The sequence below is a fragment of the Salmo salar genome, chromosome 05 (assembly GCF_965601325.2).
Source record: "Salmo salar chromosome 05, fSalSal1, whole genome shotgun sequence".
In the NCBI taxonomy this organism is placed as follows: Eukaryota; Metazoa; Chordata; class Actinopteri; order Salmoniformes; family Salmonidae; genus Salmo; species Salmo salar.
In genome coordinates, this window is record NC_138295.1 from 61,509,630 (window position 1) to 61,535,534 (window position 25,905).

At 43.3% G+C, this 25,905-nt stretch overlaps 1 protein-coding gene across 1 annotated transcript in view; it reads right to left on the reverse strand.

The window, feature by feature from the left end:
• Positions 1-379: 379 nt before the first annotated feature.
• Positions 380-25,905, reverse strand: part of atg5 (ATG5 autophagy related 5 homolog (S. cerevisiae)) — a 31,282-nt gene continuing 5,756 nt past the window's right edge. The window contains 4 exon segments of the mRNA NM_001173812.1: positions 380-2,507; positions 10,842-10,959; positions 23,705-23,799; positions 24,301-24,463. Coding sequence (NP_001167283.1) covers positions 2,371-2,507; positions 10,842-10,959; positions 23,705-23,799; positions 24,301-24,463 — 513 coding nt within the window. The 3' untranslated portion in view covers positions 380-2,370.

Genomic DNA, 25,905 nt, shown 5'->3' on the forward strand with positions numbered 1-25,905 from the left:
CAGGAGTTAAAATGTGCTTAACAAGTCACATAAGTTGGACTCATTCTATGTTCAATAATAGTGGTTAACATGATTTTTGAATGACTACCCCCATCTCTGTACCCCACATACATTTAGCTAAGGTCCCTCAATCGAGTAGGACATTTTAAGCAGAGATTCAACCACAAAGACAGGGAGGTTTTTCAATGCCACGCAAAGGGCACTGACTGGTACAGTAGACGCTGAATATCCCTTTGAGGATGGTGAAGTTATTAATTAATTAGGCTTTGGAGGGTGTATCAACACACCCAATCACTACAAAGATACAGGTGTCCTTCCCAACTCAATTGCCGGAGAGGAAGGAAACTGTTCAGGGATTTCACCATGAGGCCAATGGTGATTTAAAACAGTTACAGAGTTTAATGGTTGTGATATGAGAAAAGTGAGGATGGATCAACAACATTGTAGTTACTCCACAATACTAACCTAAATGACAGAGTGAAAAAAAGCATGTACAGAATAAAAAATATTCTAAAACACGCATCCTGTTTGCAACATGGCACTTAAATAATACTGCAAAAAATGTGGCAAAGAAATTAACTTTTGTCCTGAATACAAAGCATTATGTTTGGGGCAAATCCAATACACCACATTACTGAGTACCAATCTCCATATTTTCAAGCATTGTGGTGGCTGCATCATGTTATGCGTTTGCGTGTCAACAGCAAGGACTAGGGAGTTTTTTAGGATAAAAAGACACAGAATACAGCCAAGCACAGGCAAAATCTGATTCAATGTTCTTTCCAACAGACACTGGGAGACAAATTCACCTTTCAGCAGAACAAGAACCTGAAACATAAGGCCAAATCTATACTGGAGTTACTTACCAAGAACACAGTGAATGTTCTTGAGTGGCCTAGTTACAGTTTTGACTTAAATCTGCTTGAAAATGTATGGCAAGACATAAAAATGGCTTTCTAGCAATGATCAACAACAAACTTGACAGAGCTTGAAGACTTTTTTTAAAGAATAATGGGCAAATATTGTGCAATCCAGGCGTGCAAAGCTCTTATATACACTTAGCCAAAAAGACTCACAGCTGTAATCACTGTCAAAGGTGTGATAACATGTAGTCTCAGGGGGGAGAATACATAAAGATATAGAAGTGTTGAATGTTTTTGTATTTTGATAATAAATGTTACAATTTGTCTTCCACTTTGACATTAGTGTTTTGTGTCGATCATTGACCAAAAATGACAATGAAATCCATTTTAATCCCACTTTTTAACAACAAAATGTGTAAAAAGTACCCATACACACATGTACATACACACACGTATGCACATGCCTAGCCCTCAGACAGTACCCCACGTCGACCCCAGCCCTGACTCAGAGCTGTAAACTCCCCTATCCCATCATCCTAGGCGGCGAATGAGGAAGCCTGATGTGCTAAGACAGGTGTGACATCACAAGTATCCCTCCCTTTCGACTGCAACACACTCCAAATTACATGTCTGGCTCCGTCTCCCTTTGACACGAGACACAGAAGAGAGAAGAGAGACAGGATTCCATTCGTACTCTTCACACCTTTCTCACCCCCTCCATGCCCCTCTAGGAGACTTTAAATGATGTCTCTAATTACAACACACAACCTCAAGGCTTGGCATGGAGAGGAGTTTAGCGGTCTCATTAGTAGCAGGAGGAATTCCAATAGATAAATTAGCTATGGAGATGAGAGAGCATCGGCAGTAAATGACAAGACAGAAAGAGGGGGCGGGAGGAAGAGAGAGAAGAACGAGACAAGAAATACAGTGAGGAAGATGGAGAATATAAAGACAGAGTGAGAGAAAGAATGAAGAAGTGAAGTGTCTTTAAAAATCCCCTTTCACTCCTCAGTGGCATACAGTACAACCATGTAAACTCAGTGTGACTTTATGAACGTCCAGCCGTGTAGCGCATGATGTGACTCGGGAAAACTAAGGCAACTTCTGTTTGTAGGGGGTCCCACTAGGCATGTCAGGGCCCTGTCTCTTTCTCTAGGAGGAGGAAGAGGAAGTGGTAAGCGGCATCTCGCTGCCTCTCTTTTTAAACAGATCAGCCCTCTTTCAGCTTGGCCTTCCACATTTTGGGCGGAACAACTTTCCCCAAACACGTAAAGGTCCAAAAGAGACAGAGGGCGAAGGAGGAGAGGAAAAGAGATGGAGAACAGAAGGGTACATTTTCTCACAGGTGGGCTCCTTTTTGAGACAAGTTGAATGAGATGACGTCACACTGCGATTGCGTCACTCTTCGTCGTCCCCCAGTCACGTGGGTTTTCCTGCTCTCTAAAGAGTCCGTTCGGAGTTTGCAACGTTCCTAGTTGCCGGGTGTTACCAAACTTTGCCAGTGGTGTCAGTCGCTAGGCGCGGGTATGATGCTGATGTGGAGGAAGTTATCAGGGTGACTGAGGTGCTCGCTCAGCCACTGCAACGGGGTCTCCAGCAGGGGCTCAATCCCATGGATCACCACCTGGTAGCGCTTGGACTCGTCTGTATAAGGAGAGAGAGAAGGGAGACACGGAGGGAGGGAGGGAGATGGAGGATGAGAGGGAGCTCCAACTTAAAAATACTTTTGACTTTGTGTCGGACTCCATATATTTCTATTTCTACAAACAGAAATGCTAGAATTTTCTTTAAAACATCACCACTCATAGATTATAGTGTGTGTGTGTGTGTGTGTGTGTGTGTGTGTGTGTGTGTGTGTGTAAGCGATAGTTAAGTGAGCGTGTGTTTAAGTTGTCCCTCTCACCTCAGAATGACCGAAGCCTCTCGGCTAGCGACAGACAGATTAATCAATCACAGTGACCAGGCCTGACCCAGGGACTGACCATGGGTCACACAGCAAGACAAATGAGCCTCACTCGGATGGCCCGACGAGGTGTGCACGTGTGTGTTTCTGTGTGTGCGTGAGAGAGTGTGTGGTGTGTGTGTGTGTGTGTGTGTGTGTGTGTTAGTATGATAATTTGCATGCACTCTGTGTTTGGATGTATGGCTACGTGCATGAAATGTGTGAAAGATTGCCAGCAGGTAGACACATCTGAATGGGTGTCCATGTGAGTAAGTCTCAATGGGCATATGTTGTATGTGTGTACATCGATGTCTGTAAGTTACTGGTTTACTCAAAGCAACAGTAGCCCCACCCCCTCAGAGACACTGGGCCCCAGGTCACGACCTTTCACCCACTCATATCAGAGCACTGAGGAGAAGGGCGGGGTCAAAACTCTAGAGGGGCCGTAGCCAAGTCATGTAGGAGCTCAGTGTCTATATGACTACACACACATGCACACATACACACATACATTGACCGTTTCTCCTTATACGGCACCAAAAGATGCATACTGTTGCATGTACACGTAATATCTGAACGACCGTTACAATCGTTAGAAATATCTGTCTGAGTGAAGAATCCAGGGTTAGTAAGAAGCTCCTCAGGCACACCCACCACCTGCAGACTGGTATACAGTATGGATATACAGCGCCGTGAAAAAGTATTTGCCCCCTTTCTGATTTTCTCTATTTTTGCATATTTTTGATACTGAATGTTATCAGATTTTCAACCAAAACCTAATATTAGATAAGAGGAACCTGAGTCTACAAAGAACACTTTTTTTTTAAACAAATGTATTTAATAAACAAAGTTATGCAACACCCAATACCCCTGTGTGAAAAAGTAATTGCTCCCTCAATAACTGGTTGTGCCACTTTTAGCTGCAATGACTACAACCAAAGGCTTCCTGTAGTTGTTGATCAGTCTCTCACGTCGCTGTGAAGGAATTTTGGTCAACTCTTGCATGCAGAACTGCTTAAGTCAGCGACATTTGTGGGGTTTCAAGCATGAACTGCTTGTTTCAAGTTATGCCACATCTCAATTGCGATTAGATCTGGACAGGCCATTCCAAAACTTAAAATTAGTTGCTTTTTAGCTATTTTCATGTCGACTTGATTGAGTGTTTTGATCATTGTCTTGCTGTATGACCCAGCTGAGCTTCAGCTTCATCTCACAGACAGATGGCCTGACATTCTCCTGTAGAATTCTCTGATACAGAACAGAATTCATGGTTCCTTCTATTAAGACAAGTCGTCCAGGTCCTGAGGCAGCAAAGCATCCCCAAACCATTACACTACCACCACGTTTGACCGTTGGTATGAGGTTCTTACTGTGGAATGCAGTGTTTTACCTTTGAATCATATGTCTATAGAACATTCTTCCAAGAGTCTTGATGATCATCCAGGTTCTTCCAGGTGCTTTTTGGCAGACTTGAGTCAACTTTTTGGATGAGATGGGTCCCATTATGTTTGGGCGAAACACTGCATTCCACAGTAAGAACCTCATACCAACGGTCAAGCATGGTGGTGGTAGTGTGATGGTTTGAGGATGCTTACGATCACTACACTCACAAGTACTGACATTCATATTGCAATCACACTTTCTCTGTCTTTCCCTCTCTCTTCCACATACTGTGCCCCTGGTAACAGTAGCAGGCACACGTGGGGGGAGGAGGGGCACTCCCCTGACACTCTTACTATGACACAAGGGAAATTCATCCCAAATATACACAGCTTGAATACCTACACACAGAATGTATGGTCTGGTAGGCCCTCTTATGGTTGTCATGTCTTTTTCAGAGGGTGGAGACCAATGTGATTAATTTGTATACCTCCTCTGAAACGTTGTGAAAGCGCTGTGTCATAGTGGAAGGATTCTGAGTCCTCTAGATAGAATTCTATTGTGTATTTTCCATGGATCCTTCTATACTGTGGCCAGAAGACGTGGTCTCCTAGGTTTTACTGGAACATGACATAATATTAGGGCTCTTAGGAAGACTGACAGAGACGTTCTCACATCTGAATCACACTGTGCTAGAGGTCGACCGATTATGAATTTTCAACGCCTATACCGATTATTGGAGGACCAAAAAAAACCCGATGCCGATTAATCGGCCGATTTTTTTACTTTTTTGTTGTTGTTTGTAATAATGACAATTACAACAATACTGAATGAACACTTATTTTAACTTAATATAATACATCAATAAAAACAATTTAGCCTCAAATAAATAATGAAACATGTTCAATTTGGTTTAAATAATGCAAAAACAAAGTGTTGGAGAAGAAAGTAAAAGTGCAATATGTGCCATGTAAAAAAGCTAACGTTTAAGTTCCTTGCTCAGAACATGAGAACATATGAAAGCTGGTGGTTCCTTTTAACATGAGTCTTCAATATTCCCAGGTAAGATGTTTTAGGTTGTAGTTATTATAGGAATTATAGGACTATTTCTCTCTATACGATTTGTATTTCATATACCTTTGACTATTGGATGTTCTTATAGGCACTTTAGTATTGCCAGTGTAACAGTATAGCTTCCGTCCCTCTCCTCGCTCCTACCTGGGCTCGAACCAGGAACACATCGACAACAGCCACCCTCGAAGCAGCGTTACCCATGTAGAGCAAGGGAAACAACTACTCCAAGTCTCAGAGCGTGTGACGTTTGAAATGCTATTAGCGCGCACCCGGCTAACTAGCTAGCCATTTCACATCGGTTACACCAGCCTAATCTTGGGAGTTGACAGGCTTGAAGTCATAAACAGCGCAATGCATTGCGAAGGGCTGCTGGCAAAACGCACGAAAGTGCTATTTTGAATGAACACTTACGAGCCTGCTGCTGCCTGCCATCGCTCAGTCAGACTGCTCTATCAAATCATAGACTTAATAATAACATAATAACACACAGAAATACGAGCCTTGGGTCATTAATATGGTCAAATCCGGAACAATCATCTCGAAAACAAAACGTTATTCCTGTAACATTGCACAACCTTCAATGTTATGTCATAATTACGTAAAATTCGGACAAATTAGTTCGCAATGAGCCAGGCGGCCCAAACTGTTCCATATACCCATGCTGCGTGCAATGAACGCAAAATGACACAATTTCACCTGGTTAATATTGCCTGCTAACCTGGATTTCTTTTAGCTAAATATGCAGGTTTAAAAATATATACTTCTGTGTATTGATTTTAAGAAAGGCATTGATGTTTATAGTTAGGTACAGTCGTGCAACGATTGTGCTTTTTTCTCAAATACGCTTTTGTTAAATCATCCCCCGTTTGGCGAAGTCGGCTGTCTTTGTTAGGAAGAAATAGTCTTCACAGTTCGCAACGAGCTAGGCGGCCCAAACTGCTGCATATACCCTGACTCTGTTGCAAGAGAAGTGACACATTTTCCCTAGTTAAAATAAATTAATGTTAGCAGGCAATATTAACTAAATATGCAGGTTTAAATATATATACTTGTGTATTGATTTTAAGAAAGGCATTGATGTTTATGGTTGGAGCAACGTGTACCTAAGCGATTATATGCAACGCAGGACAGGCTAGATAAACTAGAAATATCATCAACCATGTGTAGTTAACCAGTGATTATGATTGATTGATTGATTGTTTTTTTATAAGATAAATGTAATGCTAGCTAGCAACTTACCTTGGCTTCTTACTGCATTCGCGTAACAGGCAGGCTCCTTGTGGAGTGCAATGTAAAGCAGGTGGTTAGAGCGTTGGACTAGTTAACCGTAAGGTTGCAAGATTGAATCCCTGAGCTGACAAGGTAAAAATCTGTCGTTCTGCCCCTGAACAAGGCAGTTAACCCACCGTTCCTAGGCCGCCAAATCGGCGTCCAAATATACCGATTTCCAATTGTTATGAAAACTTGAAATCGGCCCGAATTAAATCGGCCATTCCGATGAATCGGTCGACCTCTACACTGTGCTGCTGTGAGCCATTAACATGGGCTGTGTTCCAAATGGAACCCTATTCCTGTCATAGTCCACTACTTTTGACAAGAGACCTATGGACTCTTGTCACAAGTAGTGCACTATTTAGGGAATAGGGTGCCATTTGGGATGCATGCATGGTTGTTATACATTACTATAGTGTTTTGGGATTGGGGCCAATCAAGTTGTGTTTGATTAATGTTAATGGCATTAACTTCTCTAGGGTAGGGGGCAGTATTTTGACGTCCGGATGAAAGGCGTGCCCCGTAGTAAACTGCCTACTACTCAGGCTCAGAAGGTAGGATATGCATATTATTAGTAGATTTGGATAGAAAACACTGAAGTTTCTAAAACTGTTTCAATGATGTCTGTGAGTATAACAGAACTCATATGGCAGGCAAAAACCTGATAAAAATCCAACCAGGAAGTGTGGAAATCTGAGGTTTGTAGTTTTTCAAGTGACTGCCAATACAGTATACAGTGACTTAGGGTTGATTTTGCACTTTAAGGCTTCCACTAGATGTCAACAGTCTTTAGAACGTTGTTTCATGCTTCTACTGTGAATGGGGAGAGAATAAGAGCTCCTGGAAGTAGATGAGTGAGAAAATGACATGAGCTCAGTGGCGCGCACTCATGTGAGAGTTAGCTGTGTTCCTTTTCTTTTTTGAAGACATTGGAATTGTCCGGTTGGAATATTACTGAAGATTTATGATAAAAACATCCTAAAGATTGATGCTATACATCGTTTGACATGTTTCTATGAACGTCAATAGAACTTTTTTTGACTTTTCGTCGTGACATTTTGCGCGCGCTTCCTGCATTTGGAGAAGTGGACTAAACACGTGAACAAAAAGGAGGTATTTGGACATAAATTATGGACTTTATCGAACAAAACAAACATTTATTGTGGAACTGCGATTCCTGGGAGTGCATTCTGATGAAGATCATCAAAGGTAAGTGAATATTTATAATGTAATTTTTGTCATTTCTGTTGACTCCAAAATGGCGGGTATCTGTATGGCTTGTATTGATATCTGAGCGCTGTACTCAGATTATTGCACAATTTGCTTTCGCCGTAAAGCTTTTTTGAAATCTGACACAGCGGTTGCATTAAAGAGAAGTGCATCTATAATTCTTTGAATAACTGTTGAATATTTTATCAACATTTATGATGAGTATTTCTGTAAATTGATGTGCTCATTCACCGGAAGTTTTGGGAGGCAAACCATTTCTGAACATTACACGCCAATGTAAAAATGGGGTTTTTGGATATAAATATGAACTTTATCGAGCAAAACATACATGTATTGTGTAACATGAAGTCTTATGAGTGCCATCTGATGAAGATCATCAAAGGTTAGTGATTAATTTTAGCTGTATTTCTGGTTTTTGTGACGCCTCTCCTTGCTTGGAAAATGGCTGTGTGGTTTTTCTTGTCTCGGCGCTGTCCTAACATAATCTAATGTTATGCTTTTGCCGTAAAGCCTTTGAAATCGGACAATGTGGTTGGATTAACGAGAAGTGTATCTTTAAAATGGGACATAATAGTTGTATGTTTGAGAAATTTGAATTATGAGATTTTCGTTGTTTTGAATTTGCCGCCCTGCTATTTCACTGGCTGTTGAATAGTGTCCCACGCTAGCGTCCCACATACCCCAGAGAGGTTAATCAAAACACATAACTTTATTGGCCCCAATCCCAAAACACTATAGCAATGTATAACTCCAAAACAACTTATTTCTAAAGAGGAATATTGACCACCATATTTTGAATAAAATTAAAAGATGACAAATTTGCTCACTCATGAACACACACTGCGGTTGAGTATTGCGGCGACTAACAGTCAAGACATGATGTTTTGTTACTCAAGTATAGCCAAGTACAATTTAAGAAGGCCGCAACCCCATTCATCCCTGCAGTGAGGCCAGCCAAGACTAAACAGTTACACCAGAACTCAACCAACACACTGACCGGCCAATAAGAAATGTGTGTGTATGTTAGGGGGAACTGACAGGTATAAATCTATCAGTAAAACCTGAAAAACATGTCTCATAAGAGTAATTTCCTTCAGCAAGTTAGGTAGTTTGTTCTTTCATGAATAAACTCCTCAACTGCATTTCAAAGAAAGAACAGGGAAATGGAGTTTACAGGTATACAATAAACAGACCATAAGGTATTGACTTGGAGACCTCTAACATTTCTGCCTCCCCCTACTCAACACCTAGCAACACCTCACACACCCACCGTCCCTCATATCAAACTAACCACTGAAACCCAGAACACCCCCGCTCTCTGAACAGTGAGATGGCCTGTTTGATGAGAAGAGACTGGATTCGCTATTGATACTGACTGTGGTGTTCTGTGTGGGCGGATTGGCCAATAGTTTCACTCCTTTGTTCTGTGGGCTGTACCATGAATGAGTAAAATCAATAAGAGGGGTGTGTAGGCGAGTATTGTTGGCGCGTGGGCTTGTCAGTCGGGGGGATTTCTGCATTCTCCACTTATTAGAAATATCACCACAAAAACAGTTTTTCTTTATAAAAGAAACATGTCACATCTGTAAAAGACATAACGGGGGAATTCTCTGAAGGCTTTGACCCGCCGAGGCAACTATTTCTGAGGCTTGTGCAATTGAACTTGTCCTGCGTCATACATGGGGAGAAACGTGTTACTGTTCAGACATATCTCTCCTGTCTCTAACCCAGTCAAACCATGTCTAATACCTTGGTCAAAACAAAGCGTTCGCAGACGTCAAAGCTGACCAACCGACTGCTAATCAGAATAAGATGCTGACGTCCGATTTCCCTGCGTGGGTGGAAGAACGTCGGTCCGGTCCGGTAACAGTACGACTCATCTGAGTATCATGCTGCCATATGCTGGGAATCCCCAGTTAATATAACCCCTGGTTACATGTTTCGTTGGGTTAGTTCAGTTTGACGGGTTTCGGGAGTGCTTGAAGGGCCATCAAGGCTTCCAGACAAAACAGAGGGGAATGTTTAAAAAATGTTGGTTTGATGTTTGAAACATCACAGAGTCGAGTGCTGGGACGTCCTTATCTGATAGGTCCTCACAGGGAATCGGGTCCCCAGAATACGTCTGTGAACAATGCTGCCATTAGGCTGCCTGAGTACCCCCCCAGTTCCTCTAATCCAAACACACAGCTATAATCCCCCGCTATCACACACCCATCTCCCCAGTGAGGAAGAGAGGGAAACACAACAAACAACGGGAGACAAAGTAGCACTTTCACCTTTATCAAGCCAAGCCACCACCCTCCTCAGAGGAGAGGAGAGAAGGAATTGAGAAGAGAGAAATGGATGAGAGATTATAATAGTACAGGAAGGGGATGAAAAGAAAATATAGCGATTCTTGATAAAGCAAGAGAGAGTGGGAGAGAAGGAGCGAGCAAGAGAAAGACATGTGAGGGAGGCAGACAGAGAGCGAAAGAGAGAGGCAGGCAGGCAGTCAGACAGACAGAGCAGTAGTAGTGGTGCATTGCTCCATGCAGGTGATTCTCCTGCAGGTCCTCTGTCTCACAGCTCCATTGTCTGCTTATCTACTTCCTCTGCACAGCCCTCCAGACACTACCTGTTTAGGCTGCCTCTCTCTCTCTTTCTCCATCGCTCCCTCTTCTCTACATCTAGCGCCGCGCCTCATTCCACTATGTATTTTCTTCCCCTCCCTTTTCACTCTTTTACATGAGGGTGACTATTTTCCCTCCTCGACCCTCTCCCGTGTTTTATCTCTGAGTGTTGATCTCTAAAAGTCCTCTTTTACTGTGTAAATAAAATAGACCTACATGGCTGATGTCTTTTATTCTCTGGCTTCCTGTGAGATGCAGAGCAACCTTTGATAGCACAGTGATGAAGAAACAGGTCTGCTTTCTCTTGTGGGACTGTGTGTGTTTAAGTGTGTGTGTGTGTGTGTGTGTGTGTGTGTGTGTGTGTGTGTGTGTGTGTGTGTGTGTGTGTGTGTGTGTGTGTGTGTGTGTAAGAGAGGTATATGTAGTATAGGTGTAATTAGTGTAGTGCAATGTCTATGAGTAGGTAAGTACCGTCATTGGATATGGCCACGGGGTACACCTCCTTCAGCAGATCCCCCAGCGTGTGTGTGTGGCCGTCGGGCGAGATGGGGCGAAACAACTTCTGGATGAACGGCCTGTCACTCATCGTCTACATGGAAAGTGGGGAGAGGAATCAGAGCATGACAAATAAATTACATACAGTGCCTTCGGGAAGTATTCACACCCCTTCATTTTTCCCACATTTTGTTGTGTTATAGCCTGAATTTAAAATTGATTAAATTGAGATTGTGTGCCTGTGATCTACATGGAATACACCACAATGTAAAAAATTAACTGTAATGTCTTGAGTCAATAAGTATTCAACCCCTTTGTTATGGCAAACCTAAATACATTCAAGAGTAAAAATGTGCTTTAAAAGTCACAATAAGTTGCATGGATTCACTATGTGTGCAATAATAGTGTTTAACATTCTTTTTGTAATGATTACCCCATCTCTGTACCCCACACATACAATTGTATGTAAGGTCCCTCAGTTGAGCAGTGAATTCAAGCACAGATTCAACCAGAAAGACCAGGGAGGTTTTTCCAATGCCTTGCAAAGTAGGACACCTATTGGTAGATTGGTGTTTAATGGCAGTGACAGGAGAAAAGTGAGGATGGATCAACAACATTGTAGTTACTCCACAATACTAACCTAAATGACAGAGTGTAAAGTCTGTACAGAAAACAAATATTCCAAAACATGTATCCTATTTGCAATAAGTTACTTAATTTATTACTCGAGTACTTTTATGCAATAGCTTGACAAAGCCACACAATAGCTCCAATGCAAGAACATAAAATGAAGTGCTTATTCTAGGCTACAAGTCACGACTCGATTATTTCTGGCACTGACCCAAGCCCTCGGGAACTGCGCCCCAAATGAACATATAACTAAATAAGCCAAAGTCTCTGACGATTCAATCACAGGCTACTCCAGTGATAAAAGTTAGGTGCAATACAGGGGAGGCTGGTGAGAGGAGAAATCGGAGAATGAGCTCATTGTAAAACGTCACAACACGTTCGATTTGGCTGCTGGGGGCAAGGAAACCCACAGATTTGCTAAGACCATTGACAACTATGTGCCGTTTTCAAGAGATTGTTAAGTGTTATAACTATTTGGTTTTAATATCATCATTTCTTGAAGGGCATAGTCAGAGCTACAAATTGTTCCATGCAAAACAATTATGCACATTTAGCTCTATCAGAGTAAGAAACTGAGTGCTTTTCATGATCAGTAACCATCAATTGATCATGTCATACATGAGGGTAGCCTCATGATCTCTCTCAATATTGGCCGCCATTAATTGGATATTTGAGTGACAAAGTGAACTATACCTGACAAGTGTAAGTGGTTTAGGTTCATTTTCCCATCCTTTGTGGGCTCTGCCTGTCAATCAACAGAAGGGTGCGTTTGCCGATGTACTGTTAGCTGACAATGTTTACTCTGCAAGCTACCAGTAGAAACGTAGAACTTTTCCTCTCCAACTGAAGCATAGACCTATCTAGTGAAGTTAGCTAACATTATCCCCTTTTCAACATTGTTTTTAAGCATTTAATTATGATTGCTGCTGACAGACATGACAGGCACTGAGGTAAAAAAATATAAATGGCTAGCTAATAACAGATCACGTCAATATGGTTAGGTAACAAGCTAACTTTCAGGAGACAAACTAGATGGCTGTATTTGCGTAATGATGACAGCAGTCCGACTGACAACTTCACCAGTACGAGGACTTGCCGATGTCAAACTCTTTCCAAAAGCCTAATCTCTGATGACCGAAACTAAATGACACGTTGTTTGCTTAGCTAGCTAGTTAGATTTCAAATGGATAGGCTACCCTCACGCATCTGAAATGATATGATCAATTGATGTTTAATGATCATGAAAAGCATGCTGTTACTTGCTGTATAACTCTGATGATAGAGCTAAATGTGCGCAATTGATTTGCATGGAATAATCTAAAATATCTTGTTCTGTCTATGCTCTTCTAGAGATGATGATAATACAACCAAAAAGTTAACATTTAACAACCCCTTGAAAATGGCATGCAGTTGTCAATGGTTTTAGTGGAGCTGGGGGTCTCCTTGCCCCCCAGCAGCCAAATCGAACGCTCCGCACCGTTTTGAGACGTTTTATTGATAACGACCTATTGGAGACAAGAGTCCACCTACAGACACATCTACTAAAATATTAAAAGTGGTGATTGCTACCTAGTCTCTGATCTGAGGGCACATGAGAAAGGTGCCGCTCGCTGGATATGGTCCAGAAGATCAGGCGTTCGTACACGGACACCGGCGATCGGGTTGGCTATCAGTTCTGGGAAACCAGTTTGTCTATCAGTTCGAGGAAACCAGGGGCCTCCGAGGTGACAAACAGGGTGACAAATGGCGAGTCTGACACACAATAGCAACTAATCATGGGAGCTGTGAAAAGGAAACCGGCAACGGGAGGGTTCGAGTAACGGAGCTGTAACTAACACCGCCGGGCGTGAGGTAGGGAAGGTGACTCTAAAGGCGCGAAGCTGGCTCTTGGGTTACCAGAAAGAGTGACTCACTGACAGGAAGCGTAGAGTTTGTGTGGGATTATGCCAGGAGCTGGAGTGGAGAGAGTGCGATAAGTGACAGCTACTTCGTTGCATTTTTAAAAACCGCCATGAATAATTGACCTGGGTACCATACAAAGAGGGGGCCACTGATCCTGGAGAGAAGCGCGATACTCTTGGACGGTGACACTTTCTTTTCAGTTTGTGTGACACCAGAGCTAGCAGAGTACCACCTGGCGACACCCAAGAGCGATGCGTCATTAACTAACAGACGATGAGAGGTCAGGGGAAAAGAGACTCGCTCTCCCTGACTGAAGCGAGCAAAGGAACTCAACCCATAGCCTAATTGCCAGTGTGGATTCAATCCGACTAATTGACAGTAAACTGGTGGCTGAGGTGCACAAACATAAATCAATATAATAATAATAATTTTTGGCCTGTGACATGAATGGGCATAAGCGGAGGGAGGAGTGCCCTTCTCAAATGGAACAGTAATATGCACCACTCGGTCATGCTGTCATCAAGGCAGCATGGTGCATCGTCTAGAAACATATAAACTCAGCAACGGCCCTTTTCTGGACCTTGTCTTTCAAAGATAATTCGTAAAAATCAAAATAACATCACAGATCTTCATTGTAAAGGGTTTAAACACGGTTTCCCATGCTTGTTCAATGAACCATAAACAATTAATGAACATGCCACCTGTGGAACGGTCGTTAAGACACGAACAGCTTACAGACGGTAGGCAATTAAGGTCACAGTTATGAAAACTTAGGACACTAAAGAGGCCTTTCTACTGACTCTGAAAAACACCAAAAGAAAGATGCCCAGGATCCCTGCTCATCTGTGTGAACGTGCCTTAGGCATGCTGCAAGGAGGCATGAGGACTGCAGATGTGGCCAGGTCAATAAATTGCTATGTCCGTACTGTGAGACGCCTAAGACAGAGATACAGGGAGACAGGACGGAGAGCTGATCGTCCTCGCAGTGGCAGACCACGTAACAACACCTGCACAGGATCGGTACATCCCGAACATCACACCTGCGGGACAGGTACAGGATGGCAACAACAACTGACCGAGTTACACCAGGAACGCACAATCCCTCCATCAGTGCTCAGGCTGTCTGCAATAGGCTGAGAGAGGCTGGAGTGAGGGCTTGTAGGCCTGTTGTAAGGCAGGTCCTCACCAGACATCACCGGCAACAAATGTCACCTATGGGCACAAACCCACTGTCGCTGGACCAGACAGCAAAAAGTGCGCTTCACTGACGAGTCGCGGTTTTGTCTCACCAGGGGTGATGGTCGGATTCGTATTTATCGTCGAAGGAATGAGCGTTACATCGAGGCCTGTACTCTGGAGCGGGATCGATTTGGAGGTGGAGGGTTCGTCATGGTCTGGGGCAGTGAGTCACAGCATCATCGGACTGAGCTTGTCGTCATTGCAGGCAATTTCAACGCTGTGCGTTACAGGGAAGACATCCTCCTCCCTCATGTGGTACCCTTCCTGCAGGCTCATCATGACATGACCCTCCAGAATGACAATGCCACCAGCCATACTGCTCGTTCTGTGCGTGATTTCCTGCAAGACAGGAATGTCAGTATTCTGCCATGGCCAGCGAAGAGCCCGGATCTCAATCCCATTGAGCACATCTGGGACGTGTTGGATCGAAGGGTGAGGGCTAGGGCCATTCCCCCCAGAAATGTCCGGGAACTTGCAGGTGCTTTGGTAGAAGAGTGGGGTAACAACAGCAAGAAGTGGCAAATCTGGTGCAGTCCATGAGGAGGAGATGCACTGCAGTACTTAATGCAGCTGGTGGCCACACCAGATACTGACTGTTACTTTTGATTTTGACCCCACATTTGTTCAGGGACACATTATTCCATTTCTGTTAGTCACACGTCTGTGGAACTTGTTCAGTTTATGTCTCAGTTGTTGAATCTTGTTATGTTCATACAAATATTTACACATGTTAAGTTTGCTGAAAATAAATGCAGTTGACAGTGAGAGGACATTTCTTTTTTTGCTGAGTTTCTCTCTTTTCCATAAAATATATGTTTGAATTTTCAAACTAGATTTCATTGGGAAGGCAATTACTCCACAGGCTTAATCTAGTCTTGGCTACGTCACTTTTGTTTTGAGCCTACTTCACCGTGGGCTTTGAACGGGAGCCAGCCCGGTACAAAATGAATGCTATTCAATTTTCACCCGGTGTAAACTCCTCCCATCCGGCCCAGATAATCAAATCCCCCTCACTGAGGGAGTCAGTTGGAGAGAAAGCTTTACCACAAGACCTTCCACTGGTAAATAAAAATTCCAAGGGGATTTTTTTTGAGCTCTCATTTCCCTCAGCCACTGAGGCACCATGTAATGTACAGTATACATGTAGGCTACGTCATGTAATTGGACGTTTCCCTCTCCTCCATGGAGGAGCCAATCTGTTTAGCTTAAACATCATAATCATAACACCTAGGTCTATAGCTTAACACTATACTGTAGCCTATAATATGCCATGGGTTTGATTCCCGTTCCATTCATTCTATTCCAGCTTGTCCTAATTTCTCCCACAGTAGTCCACACACACACACACACACACACACACACACACACACACACACACACACACACACACACACACACACACACACACACACACACACACACACACACACACACACACACACACACACACACACACACACACACCAGGGAAAAATTATATTGAAGAATATTTTGTAGGCCTGGGTATTCTGGGTGTTATGTGACATAATAAGTGAGCGAGAAATTCTTGCAACAGTATGCCCAGTGGCATTCACATCTGTTGCCTTAACACCCACAAGCAGGGCTTGTAAACAGATGTGTCACTGTAAAATCATCCCCTAGAGACATTTAAGAAACTATCAACCTAGTTTCCTAGAAGGTTCCTCTCAAAACCAACATAAAAAAAGGTTAGTGGGGCTGCCATTCCCTTGATGAGTAAACATTTAGTCACAGGAGAAAAAGGCATACCTGCTGAGAAACAATGTAACCAGGTCTCTAATACAAGTATCCCACTGGGCACAGACATCAGTTCAACGTCTAGTTTTGATTTACATTTGGTTGAGTTGTCAATTAACGTAAATTCAACAAACAAATTCACCATGTCATTCGATTTTGGTTAAAAGTTGGGTAAAGAAAAATACAAAATTCCCTTTACGTTAATGACTTTTTGCAAACCCAATCAGTTTTCCACGATGATCCAACGTCATCACATTGATCTTTTGGGTTGAAATTACACGGAAACAACGTTGATTCAACCTGTTTTTGCCCAGTAGGATTATAATTTTCACATTCCGCAAGATTTAGTGGCTCTGGCGCTTTGTAACACAGTGGCGTCACTTTTGGAGCGGGAAACTGGCGGCCGAATAAGACTGGCACGCACAGACACAGATAAATCCATCCCCTCGAAATCTCTTCCCTTTTCCATAACGAACACAGTCTAGCGGAAGTGAGTGCTCTGTTATTTAGAGTCAATGTTGTCATTAATTCTGTCTGCATCAAAAGCAGCACATGTTATTTACACTAAAGACCGCAATTTGCCATCAGAGGGGGGCCTGCAGGTTGACATATAGTCAGCAATCGTGACTTCTGCATCCGGACCCGGATAGCTTTGTCCGCCGTTGGTTCAGTTAACTTTGGAGTACACAACTACATTTCTGTCTAGACCCAAGGAGTCCTGTTGCGCATGGTGCGTCTGTGGTTTTACAACCACTGTTTTATTATTGTGTTGGACCGTTTTATTATAGGCGAAATAAAAACGATTTGTTGAAGTGTGAAATGAGTTACATATGTACCTAGCAAATTTGTACCAAGCTTTTGTTTAAAAAAAAAATATTCATCATCTCATTTTGTGGTAACATTTTGTTTCCTTTACCAACTAAAAGTCAATATGGGCCAAGACGTTTTTATAATGTTTTAGTCAACACTTGAATGATATATTTTATTGTTCTGTTTGGTCGTCTTTAATTTTGAATAGATTTATGATTGTAACGTTCCAGTAAAAACATTGATGAGAGATTTCATGGGCATAAAGGCTGACATCTGTTATAACACAGCAGCAAAGCCCTGACAACCTACTCGGATTCCCCTGGAGAAATTTCCACATCAATCTATATTCATTTGCTTATTCATGTTGAGAAGAGATGGCCTCAAATACTATGGAATAAGGTAGGCAAAGCTATATACCAGTCGAGCTGATCCGAGGGCTTACTGAATGTAGTCTTGGGTAAAATCATGCCCATTCCAGGCGCGCCGTTTCCCCACACAGTTTTCCTACACTATGGGATACACACGGCCTAATGTTTTCCAGACCTTCAGGGCGAGACACTGGTGCTTATTCATCATTTTGAGGGAATTTCATCTGAGTCATGGATGCGCGGGATCCCCCTTAGGAATTCACCTGTGCCCGCGTGCATCCCACGGTTTGGGCACGCTTCATTTGAGTTGCTTACATCCAACTATATACTAGTCAAACTAAACGATTGCCAAGCACACGGCCAGAACAAACATTAGGCTAACACATTTGTAGTTTAATGGGTGGGTGATATCTGGGAAAAGATGAGGATTGTTTGATTTATCTGCTGTTATCAAAGGAGTTTGACAAAATAATTTTTGGAGGGAAAAAGTTATTCACTGAACTTCTCCAGGAAATATTTTTGCAACTGAGCACTTCTGTAGGGTTGTTTCTGTCACTGGATCACAATAAATCACAAGCTAACTAACAAATAAAACGTTGCTCAACAGCAGCCCACTTTAATCATAACCGTAGGACTTGGCGGTATCCTATTCATGAAGCGCCTTACTAGTCCGTCATACAGCACCATCTACGGGACAGTTCAGATACTAGACTGCATCGTCATAATACAAGGCAGTGGAGTGACAATTAATTCATGATTGTGTTGATAAGTGGTTTGTGCTGCACATTTCAGTTGTAACATTATATTTTTGTGTACTGTGTATTTTGTTTAATTTTTACTCTGATTTTCATATTCACTTAATGCTTTCTCATATTCCTAAACGCACTATCATGTTCTATTTGCTTATCAGATGATAAAAGAGTATCCTTTCATTACTATTCATTGCCGTATTTTAGACCTGCTGTATTTTTTGGATTGCATCGATTACATCATCTATTAAGAGTAGCAGTGATGCCACACTGCAGGTCACACTGGCTGTGATCTTACTTTGCTACCTGACGGTTTTTTACTTTTTCATTACCGTATATTTTTACTTTTTCCCTCACTCAACTTTTTTCATTCAACTTTTTCACCCCGGAGGTTTTATCTGGACATGGTTCGTCAGGACTTCAAACAGCCGAAGCTAAGTAACATTAACATGATGCCTTCTAATTGCAGTCGTTGTACTTATAATATACAGGAGAACGATCGCCTTACGGCAAGGATAGCTGTGCTGCAAGCCCAGCTTCAGACGCGATCGTTAGGCAAGGGTAATTTCAGTGTAGGAAAGGATGAAACAGCGTCTGTGCCACCAGTAAGTACAGATAGTAACGTTAGTATATACCCCCTCGCACGGTCCCCGCAGCCGGACATCTTTCTCATGGCTTCTGGAGGGAAACGCTGTAGGAATGCTCAACCGGTGTCGCTTATTCAGCCGACAGAAACTTTCAACCGGTTCTCCCCATTAAGCGAGTCGGAGGCCGAGACTTCTATGGTCTCTACTCCTCCCGTTGTGGGGTCTGAGACGCCGACGGCTCCCACCATTAGCTCTGACAAATTGAAAACCCTAGTCATTGGCGACTCCATTACCCGCAGTATTAGACTTAAAACTAATCATCCAGCGATCATACACTGTTTACCAGGGGGCAGGGCTACCGACGTTAAGGCTAATCTAAAGACGGTGCTGGCTAAAGCTAAAACTGGCGAGTGTAGAGAGTATAGAGATATTGTTATCCACGTCGGCACCAACGATGTTAGGATGAAACAGTCAGAGGTCACCAAGCGCAACATAGCTTCAGCGTGTAAATCAGCTAGAAAGATGTGTCGGCATCGATTAATTGTCTCTGGCCCCCTCCCAGTTAGGGGGAGTGATGAGCTCTACAGCAGAGTCTCACAACTCAATCGCTGGTTGAAAACTGTTTTCTGCCCCTCCCAAAAGATAGAATTTGTAGATAATTGGCCCTCTTTCTGGGACTCACCCACAAACAGGACCAAGCCTGGCCTGTTGAGGAGTGACGGACTCCATCCTAGCTGGAGGGGTGCTCTCATCTTATCTACGAACATAGACAGGGCTCTAACTCCTCTAGCTCCACAATGAAATAGGGTGCAGGCCAGGCAGCAGGCTGTTAGCCAGCCTGCCAGCTTAGTGGAGTCTGCCACTAGCACAGTCAGCGTAGTCAGCTCAGCTTTCCCCATTGAGACCGTGTCTGTGCCTCGATCTAGGTTGGGCAAAATTAAAAATGGCGGTGTTCGCTTTAGCAATCTCACTAGTATAAAGACCTCCTCCATTCCTGCCATTATTGAAAGAGATTGTGATACCTCACATCTCAAAATTGGGTTACTTAATGTTAGATCCCTCACTTCCAAGGCAGTTATAGTCAATGAACTAATCACTGATAATAATCTTGATGTGATTGGCCTGACTGAAACATGGCTTAAGCCTGATGAATTTACTGTGTTAAATGAGGCCTCACCCCCTGGTTACACTAGTGACCATACCCCCCGTGCATCCGGCAAAGGTGGAGGTGTTGCTAACATTTACGATAGCAAATTTCAATTTACAAAAAAAAAAACTATGACGTTTTCGTCTTTTGAGCTTCTAGTCATGAAATCTATGTCCACAGACCCACTCCAAAAGGCTTTCGGAGCCATCATCGACTCAGTGGGTTTTGTCCAACATGTCTCTGGACCTACTCACTGCCACAGTCATACTCTGGACCTAGTTTTGTCCCATGGAATAAATGTTGTGGATCTTAATGTTTTTCCTCATAATCCTGGACTATCGGACCACCATTTTATTACGTTTGCAATTGCAACAAATAATCTGCTCAGACCCCAACCAAGGAGCATTAAAAGTCGTGCTATAAATTCTCAGACAACCCAAAGATTCCTTGATGCCCTTCCAGACTGCCTAACCAAGGACGTCAGAGGACAAAAATCAGTTAACCACCTAACCGAGGAACTCAATTTAACCTTGCGCAATACCCTAGATGCAGTTGCACCCCTAAAAATTAAAAACATCTGTCATAAGAAACTAGCTCCCTGGTATACAGAAAATACACGAGCTCTGAAGCAAGCTTCCAGAAAATTGGAACGGAAATGGCGCCACACCAAACTGGAAGTCTTCCGACTAGCTTGGAAAGACAGTACCATGCAGTATCGAAGAGCCCTCACTGCTGCTCGATCATCCTATTTTTCCAACTTAATTGAGGAAAATAAGAACAATCCGAAAGCTAACTAAAAAGCAGCCTTCGCAAATGGAGGATGGCTTTCACTTCAGCAGTAATACATTTATGAACTTCTTTGAGGAAAAGATCATGATCATTAGAAAGCAAATTACAGACTCCTCTTTAAATCTGGGTATTCCTCCAAAGCTCCATTGTCCTGAGTCTACACAACTCTGCCAGGACCTAGGATCAAGGGAGATACTAAAGTGTTTTAGTACTATATCTCTTGACACAATGATGAAAATAATCATGGCCTCCAAACCCTCAAGCTGCATACTGGACCCTATTCCAACTAAACTACTGAAAGAGCTGCTTCCTGTGCTTGGCCCTCCTATGTTGAACATAATAAACGGCTCTCTATCCACCGGATGTGTACCAAGCTCACTAAAAGTGGCAGTAATAAAGCCTCTCTTGAAAAAGCCGAATCTTGACCCAGAAATTATAAAAAACTAATCGGCCTATATCGAATCTTCCATTCCTCTCAAAAATTTTAGAAAAAGCTGTTGCACAGCAACTCACTGCCTTCCTGAAGACAAACAATGTATACGAAACGCTTCAGTCTGGTTTTAGACCCCATCATAGCACTGAGACTGCACTTGTGAAGGTGGTAAATGACCTTTTAATGACGTCAGACCGAGGCTCTGCATCTGTCCTCGTGCTCCTAGATCTTAGTGCCGCTTTTGATACCATCGATCACCACATTCTTTTGGAGAGATTGGAAACCCAAATTGGTCTACATGGACAAGTTCTGGCCTGGTTTAGATCTTATCTGTCGGAAAGATATCAGTTTGTCTCTGTGAATGGTTTGTCCTCTGACAAATCAATTGTAAATTTCGGTGTTCCTCAAGGTTCCGTTTTAGGACCACTATTGTTTTCACTATATATTTTACCTCTTGGGGATGTCATTCGAAAACATAATGTTAAATTTCACTGCTATGCGGACGACACACAGCTGTACATTTCAATGAAACATGGTGAAGCCCCAAAATTGCCCTCGCTAGAAGCCTGTGTTTCAGACATAAAGAAGTGGATGGCTGCAAACTTTCTACTTTTAAACTTGGACAAAACAGAGATGCTTGTTCTAGGTCCCAAGAAACAAAGAGATCTTCTGTTGAATCTGACAATTAATCTGGATGGTTGTACAGTCGTCTCAAATAAAACTGTGAAGGACCTCGGCGTTACTCTGGACCCTGATCTCTCTTTTGAAGAACATATCAAGACTGTTTCAAGGACAGCTTTTTTCCATCTACGTAACATTGCAAAAATCAGAAACTTTCTGTCCAAAAATGACGCAGAAAAATTAATCCATGCTTTTGTTACTTCTAGGCTGGACTACTGCAATGCTCTACTTTCCGGCTACCCGGATAAAGCACTAAATAAACTTCAGTTAGTGCTAAATACGGCTGCTAGAATCCTGACTAGAACCAAAAAATTTGATCATATTACTCCAGTGCTAGCCTCCCTACACTGGCTTCCTGTTAAGGCAAGGGCTGATTTCAAGGTTTTACTGCTAACCTACAAAGCATTACATGGGCTTGCTCCTACCTATCTTTCCGATTTGGTCCTGCCGTACATACCTACACGTACGCTACGGTCACAAGACGCAGGCCTCCTAATTGTCCCTAGAATTTCTAAGCAAACGGCTGGAGGTAGGGCTTTCTCCTATAGAGCTCCATTTTTATGGAATGGTCTGCCTACCAATGTGAGAGACGCAGACTCAGTCTCAACCTTTAAGTCTTTACTGAAGACTTATCTCTTCAGTAGGTCCTATGATTAAGTATAGTCTGGCCCAGGAGTGTGAAGGTGAACGGAAAGGCTGGAGCAACGAACCGCCCTTGCTGTCTCTGCCTTGCCGGTTCCCCTCTTTCCACTGGGATTCTCTGCTTCTAACCCTTTTACAGGGGCTGAGTCACTGGCTTACTGGTGTTCTTCCATGCCGTCCATGGGAGGGGTGCGTCACTTGAGTGGGTTGAGTCACTGACGTGGTCTTCCTGTCTGGGTTGGCGCCCCCCCTTGGGTTGTGCCATGGCGGAGATCGTTGTGGGCTATACTCGGCCTTGTCTTAGGACGGTAAGTTGGTGGTTGGAGACATCCCTCTAGTGGTGTGGGGGCTGTGCTTTGGCAAAGTGGGTGGGGTTATATCCTGCCTGTTTGGCCCTGTCCGGGGGTATCATCGGATGGGGCCACAGTGTCTTCTGATCCCTCCTGTCTCAGCCTCCAGTATTTATGCTGCAGTAGTTTATGTGTCGGGGGGCTAGGGTCAGTCTGTTACATCTGGAGTATTTCTCTTGTCTTATCCGGTGTCCTGTGTGAATTTAAATATGCTCTCTCTAATTCTCTCTTTCTGTCTTTCTCTCGGAGGACCTGAGCCCTAGGACCATGCCTCAGGACTACCTGGTATGATGACTCCTTGCTGTCCCCAGTCCACCTGGCCGTGCTGCTGCTCCAGTTTCAACTGTTCTGCCTGCGGCTATGGAACCCTGACCTGTTCACCGGACGTGCTTGTTGCACCCTCGACAACTACTATGATTATTATTATTTGACCATGCTGGTCATTTATGAACATTTTAACATTTTAACATCTTGACCATGTTCTGTTATAATATCCACCCTGCACAGCCAGAAGAGGACTGGCCACCCCTCATAGCCTGGTTCCTCTCTAGGTTTCTTCCTAGGTTTTTGGCCTTTCTAGGGAGTTTTTCCTAGGGAGTTTTTCCTAGCCACCGTGCTTCTTTCACATGCTTTGCTTGCTGTTTGGGGTTTTAGGCTGGGTTTCTGTACAGCACTTTGAGATATCAGCTGATGTACGAAGGGCTATATAAAAATAAATTTGATTTGATGTCAACAAGGCGTGTATTTGCCCATTTACCAGGTATATCCTGAAGGGGATGTAGCGGAAGCCTCCCTCCTCTGTGGGGTATTCCATCAGCTTACGGTTCATGGCCCAGAACTGGTCAAACTTATCTGAGGAACACAACACAACCACATTTACATACAAACTGTCCCCATCTCCTTTTATGTTTTTAAACCAGCTCTACAAGGGTTCTGAAACCCTGTCAACCTGTCCTGGTTTCTAACTCCCCTCCCCTGTATCTCACTTTCACACAATTTTAGCTTTTGAAATATTTCAGATCTGTTTTCTCTTCTGGGTGGAGTTGTAACTGTCTCTTTCTCTCTCTGTTTCTGGTCTGGTTTGGTTATGGAAGCCTCCAAAATAGTATATTTTGGTAAGTGAGAAGAGAAACAACTTTGCAGCTGAGGCAAAGACACTGTTCAGAGAGCGTGGGTGGCGTGGTTTTGACTGGTTGGCTTGGGGGTGTGTAAGTTGTTGAGTAGAGGGGAAAAATAAGAGTACAGAGTCTAAAAAGTCAATACTTATATATATATATATGTATATGTGTGTGTATAGTGTGTGTGTGTGTGTGTGTGTGTGTGTGTGTGTGTGTGTGTGTGTGGGGCCCTCACCGTTCTGCAGACCCATCCACAGCTGCTTGTGGTCTTTCTTCTGCATGTCGTTGATGACCTGGCTCTTGTGTTTGAGGGCATCCGCCTCCTTGATGCTGGACATGAAGTGGGCCTCGATCACAGAGTTAGAGGGGCAGTGGAGCAAGTCACGCTCTGGGAAATTCTACCTCAGAAAAACCACACAGGCAGGACTGCTTTTTAACACTGTATACCAGGGGTTGGAACTGGTTCAGGGAACAGAACCGAAAACTGGAAAATAACAACATTTTTCAAGGAACAAAAGTGTTTCAGGAACAGAACTGTAATTTTTTAAATCATGGGAACTGGTTAATAACGTTCTTTTACGTTCCAGGCATTTTTTTCTAGTCCCACAACAAAACACAACAAAGTCCTCACGCTGTCACTCAGAAACGTAGCATAACTAGTGCCTCCAGAGATGCAACCTCTCTTATCGTCACTCAATGCCTAGCTTTACCTCCACTGTACCTGCACCCTACCATACCCGTCTGTACATTATGCCCTGATTCTATTCTACCACACCCAGAAATCTGCTCCTTTTATTCTCTGTCCCCGAGGCACTAGACGACCAGTTTTGATAGCATTTAGCCATACCCTCATCCTACTCCTCCTCTGTTCCTCGGGTGATGTAGAGGTTAACCCAGGCCCTGTGTATCCCCAGGTGCTCTCATTTGTTGACTTCTGTAACCGTAAAAGCCTTGGTTTCATGCATGTTAACATCAGAAGCCTCCTCCCTAAGTTTGTTTTACTCACTGCTTTAGCACACTCGCCAACCCTGATGTCCTTGCCGTGTCTGAATCCTGGCTTAGGAAGGCCACCAAAAATTCTGAGATTTCCATCCCCAACTACAACATTTTCCGTCAAGATAGAACTGCCAAAGGGGGAGGAGTTGCAATCTACTGCAGAGATAGCCTGCAAAGTTCTGTCATACTTTCCAGGTCTATGCCCAAACAGTTTGAGCTTCTAATTTTAAAAATGAATCTCTCCAGAAATAAGTCTCTCACCGTTGCTGCCTGTTATAGACCCCCCTCAGCTCCCAGCTGTGCCCTGGAAACCATATGTGAATTGATTGCCCCCCATCCATCTTCAGACCTACAATCTAAGCTAGATGCCCTCAATCTCACACAAATGATCAAGGAACCCACCAGGTACAACCCTAAATCCGTAAACATGGGCACCCTCATAGATATTATCTTGACCAACTTGCCCTCCAAATACACCTCTGCTGTTTTCATTCAGGATCTCAGCGATCACTGCCTCCTTGCCTGCATCTGTTATGGGTCCGCGGTCAAACGACCACCACTCATAACTGTCAAACGCTCCCTAAAACACTTCAGCGAGCAGGCCTTTCTGATGACCTGGCCCAGGTATCCTGGAAGGATATTGACCTCATCCTGTCAGTAGAGGATGCCTGGTTGTTCTTTAAAAGTAATTTCCTCACCATCTTAAATAAGCATGCCCCATTCAAAAAATGTAGAACTAAGAACAGATATAGCCCTTGGTTCACTCCAGACCTGACTGTCCTCGACCAGCACAAAAACATCCTGTGGCGTACTGCATTAGCATCGAATAGTCCCTGCGATATGC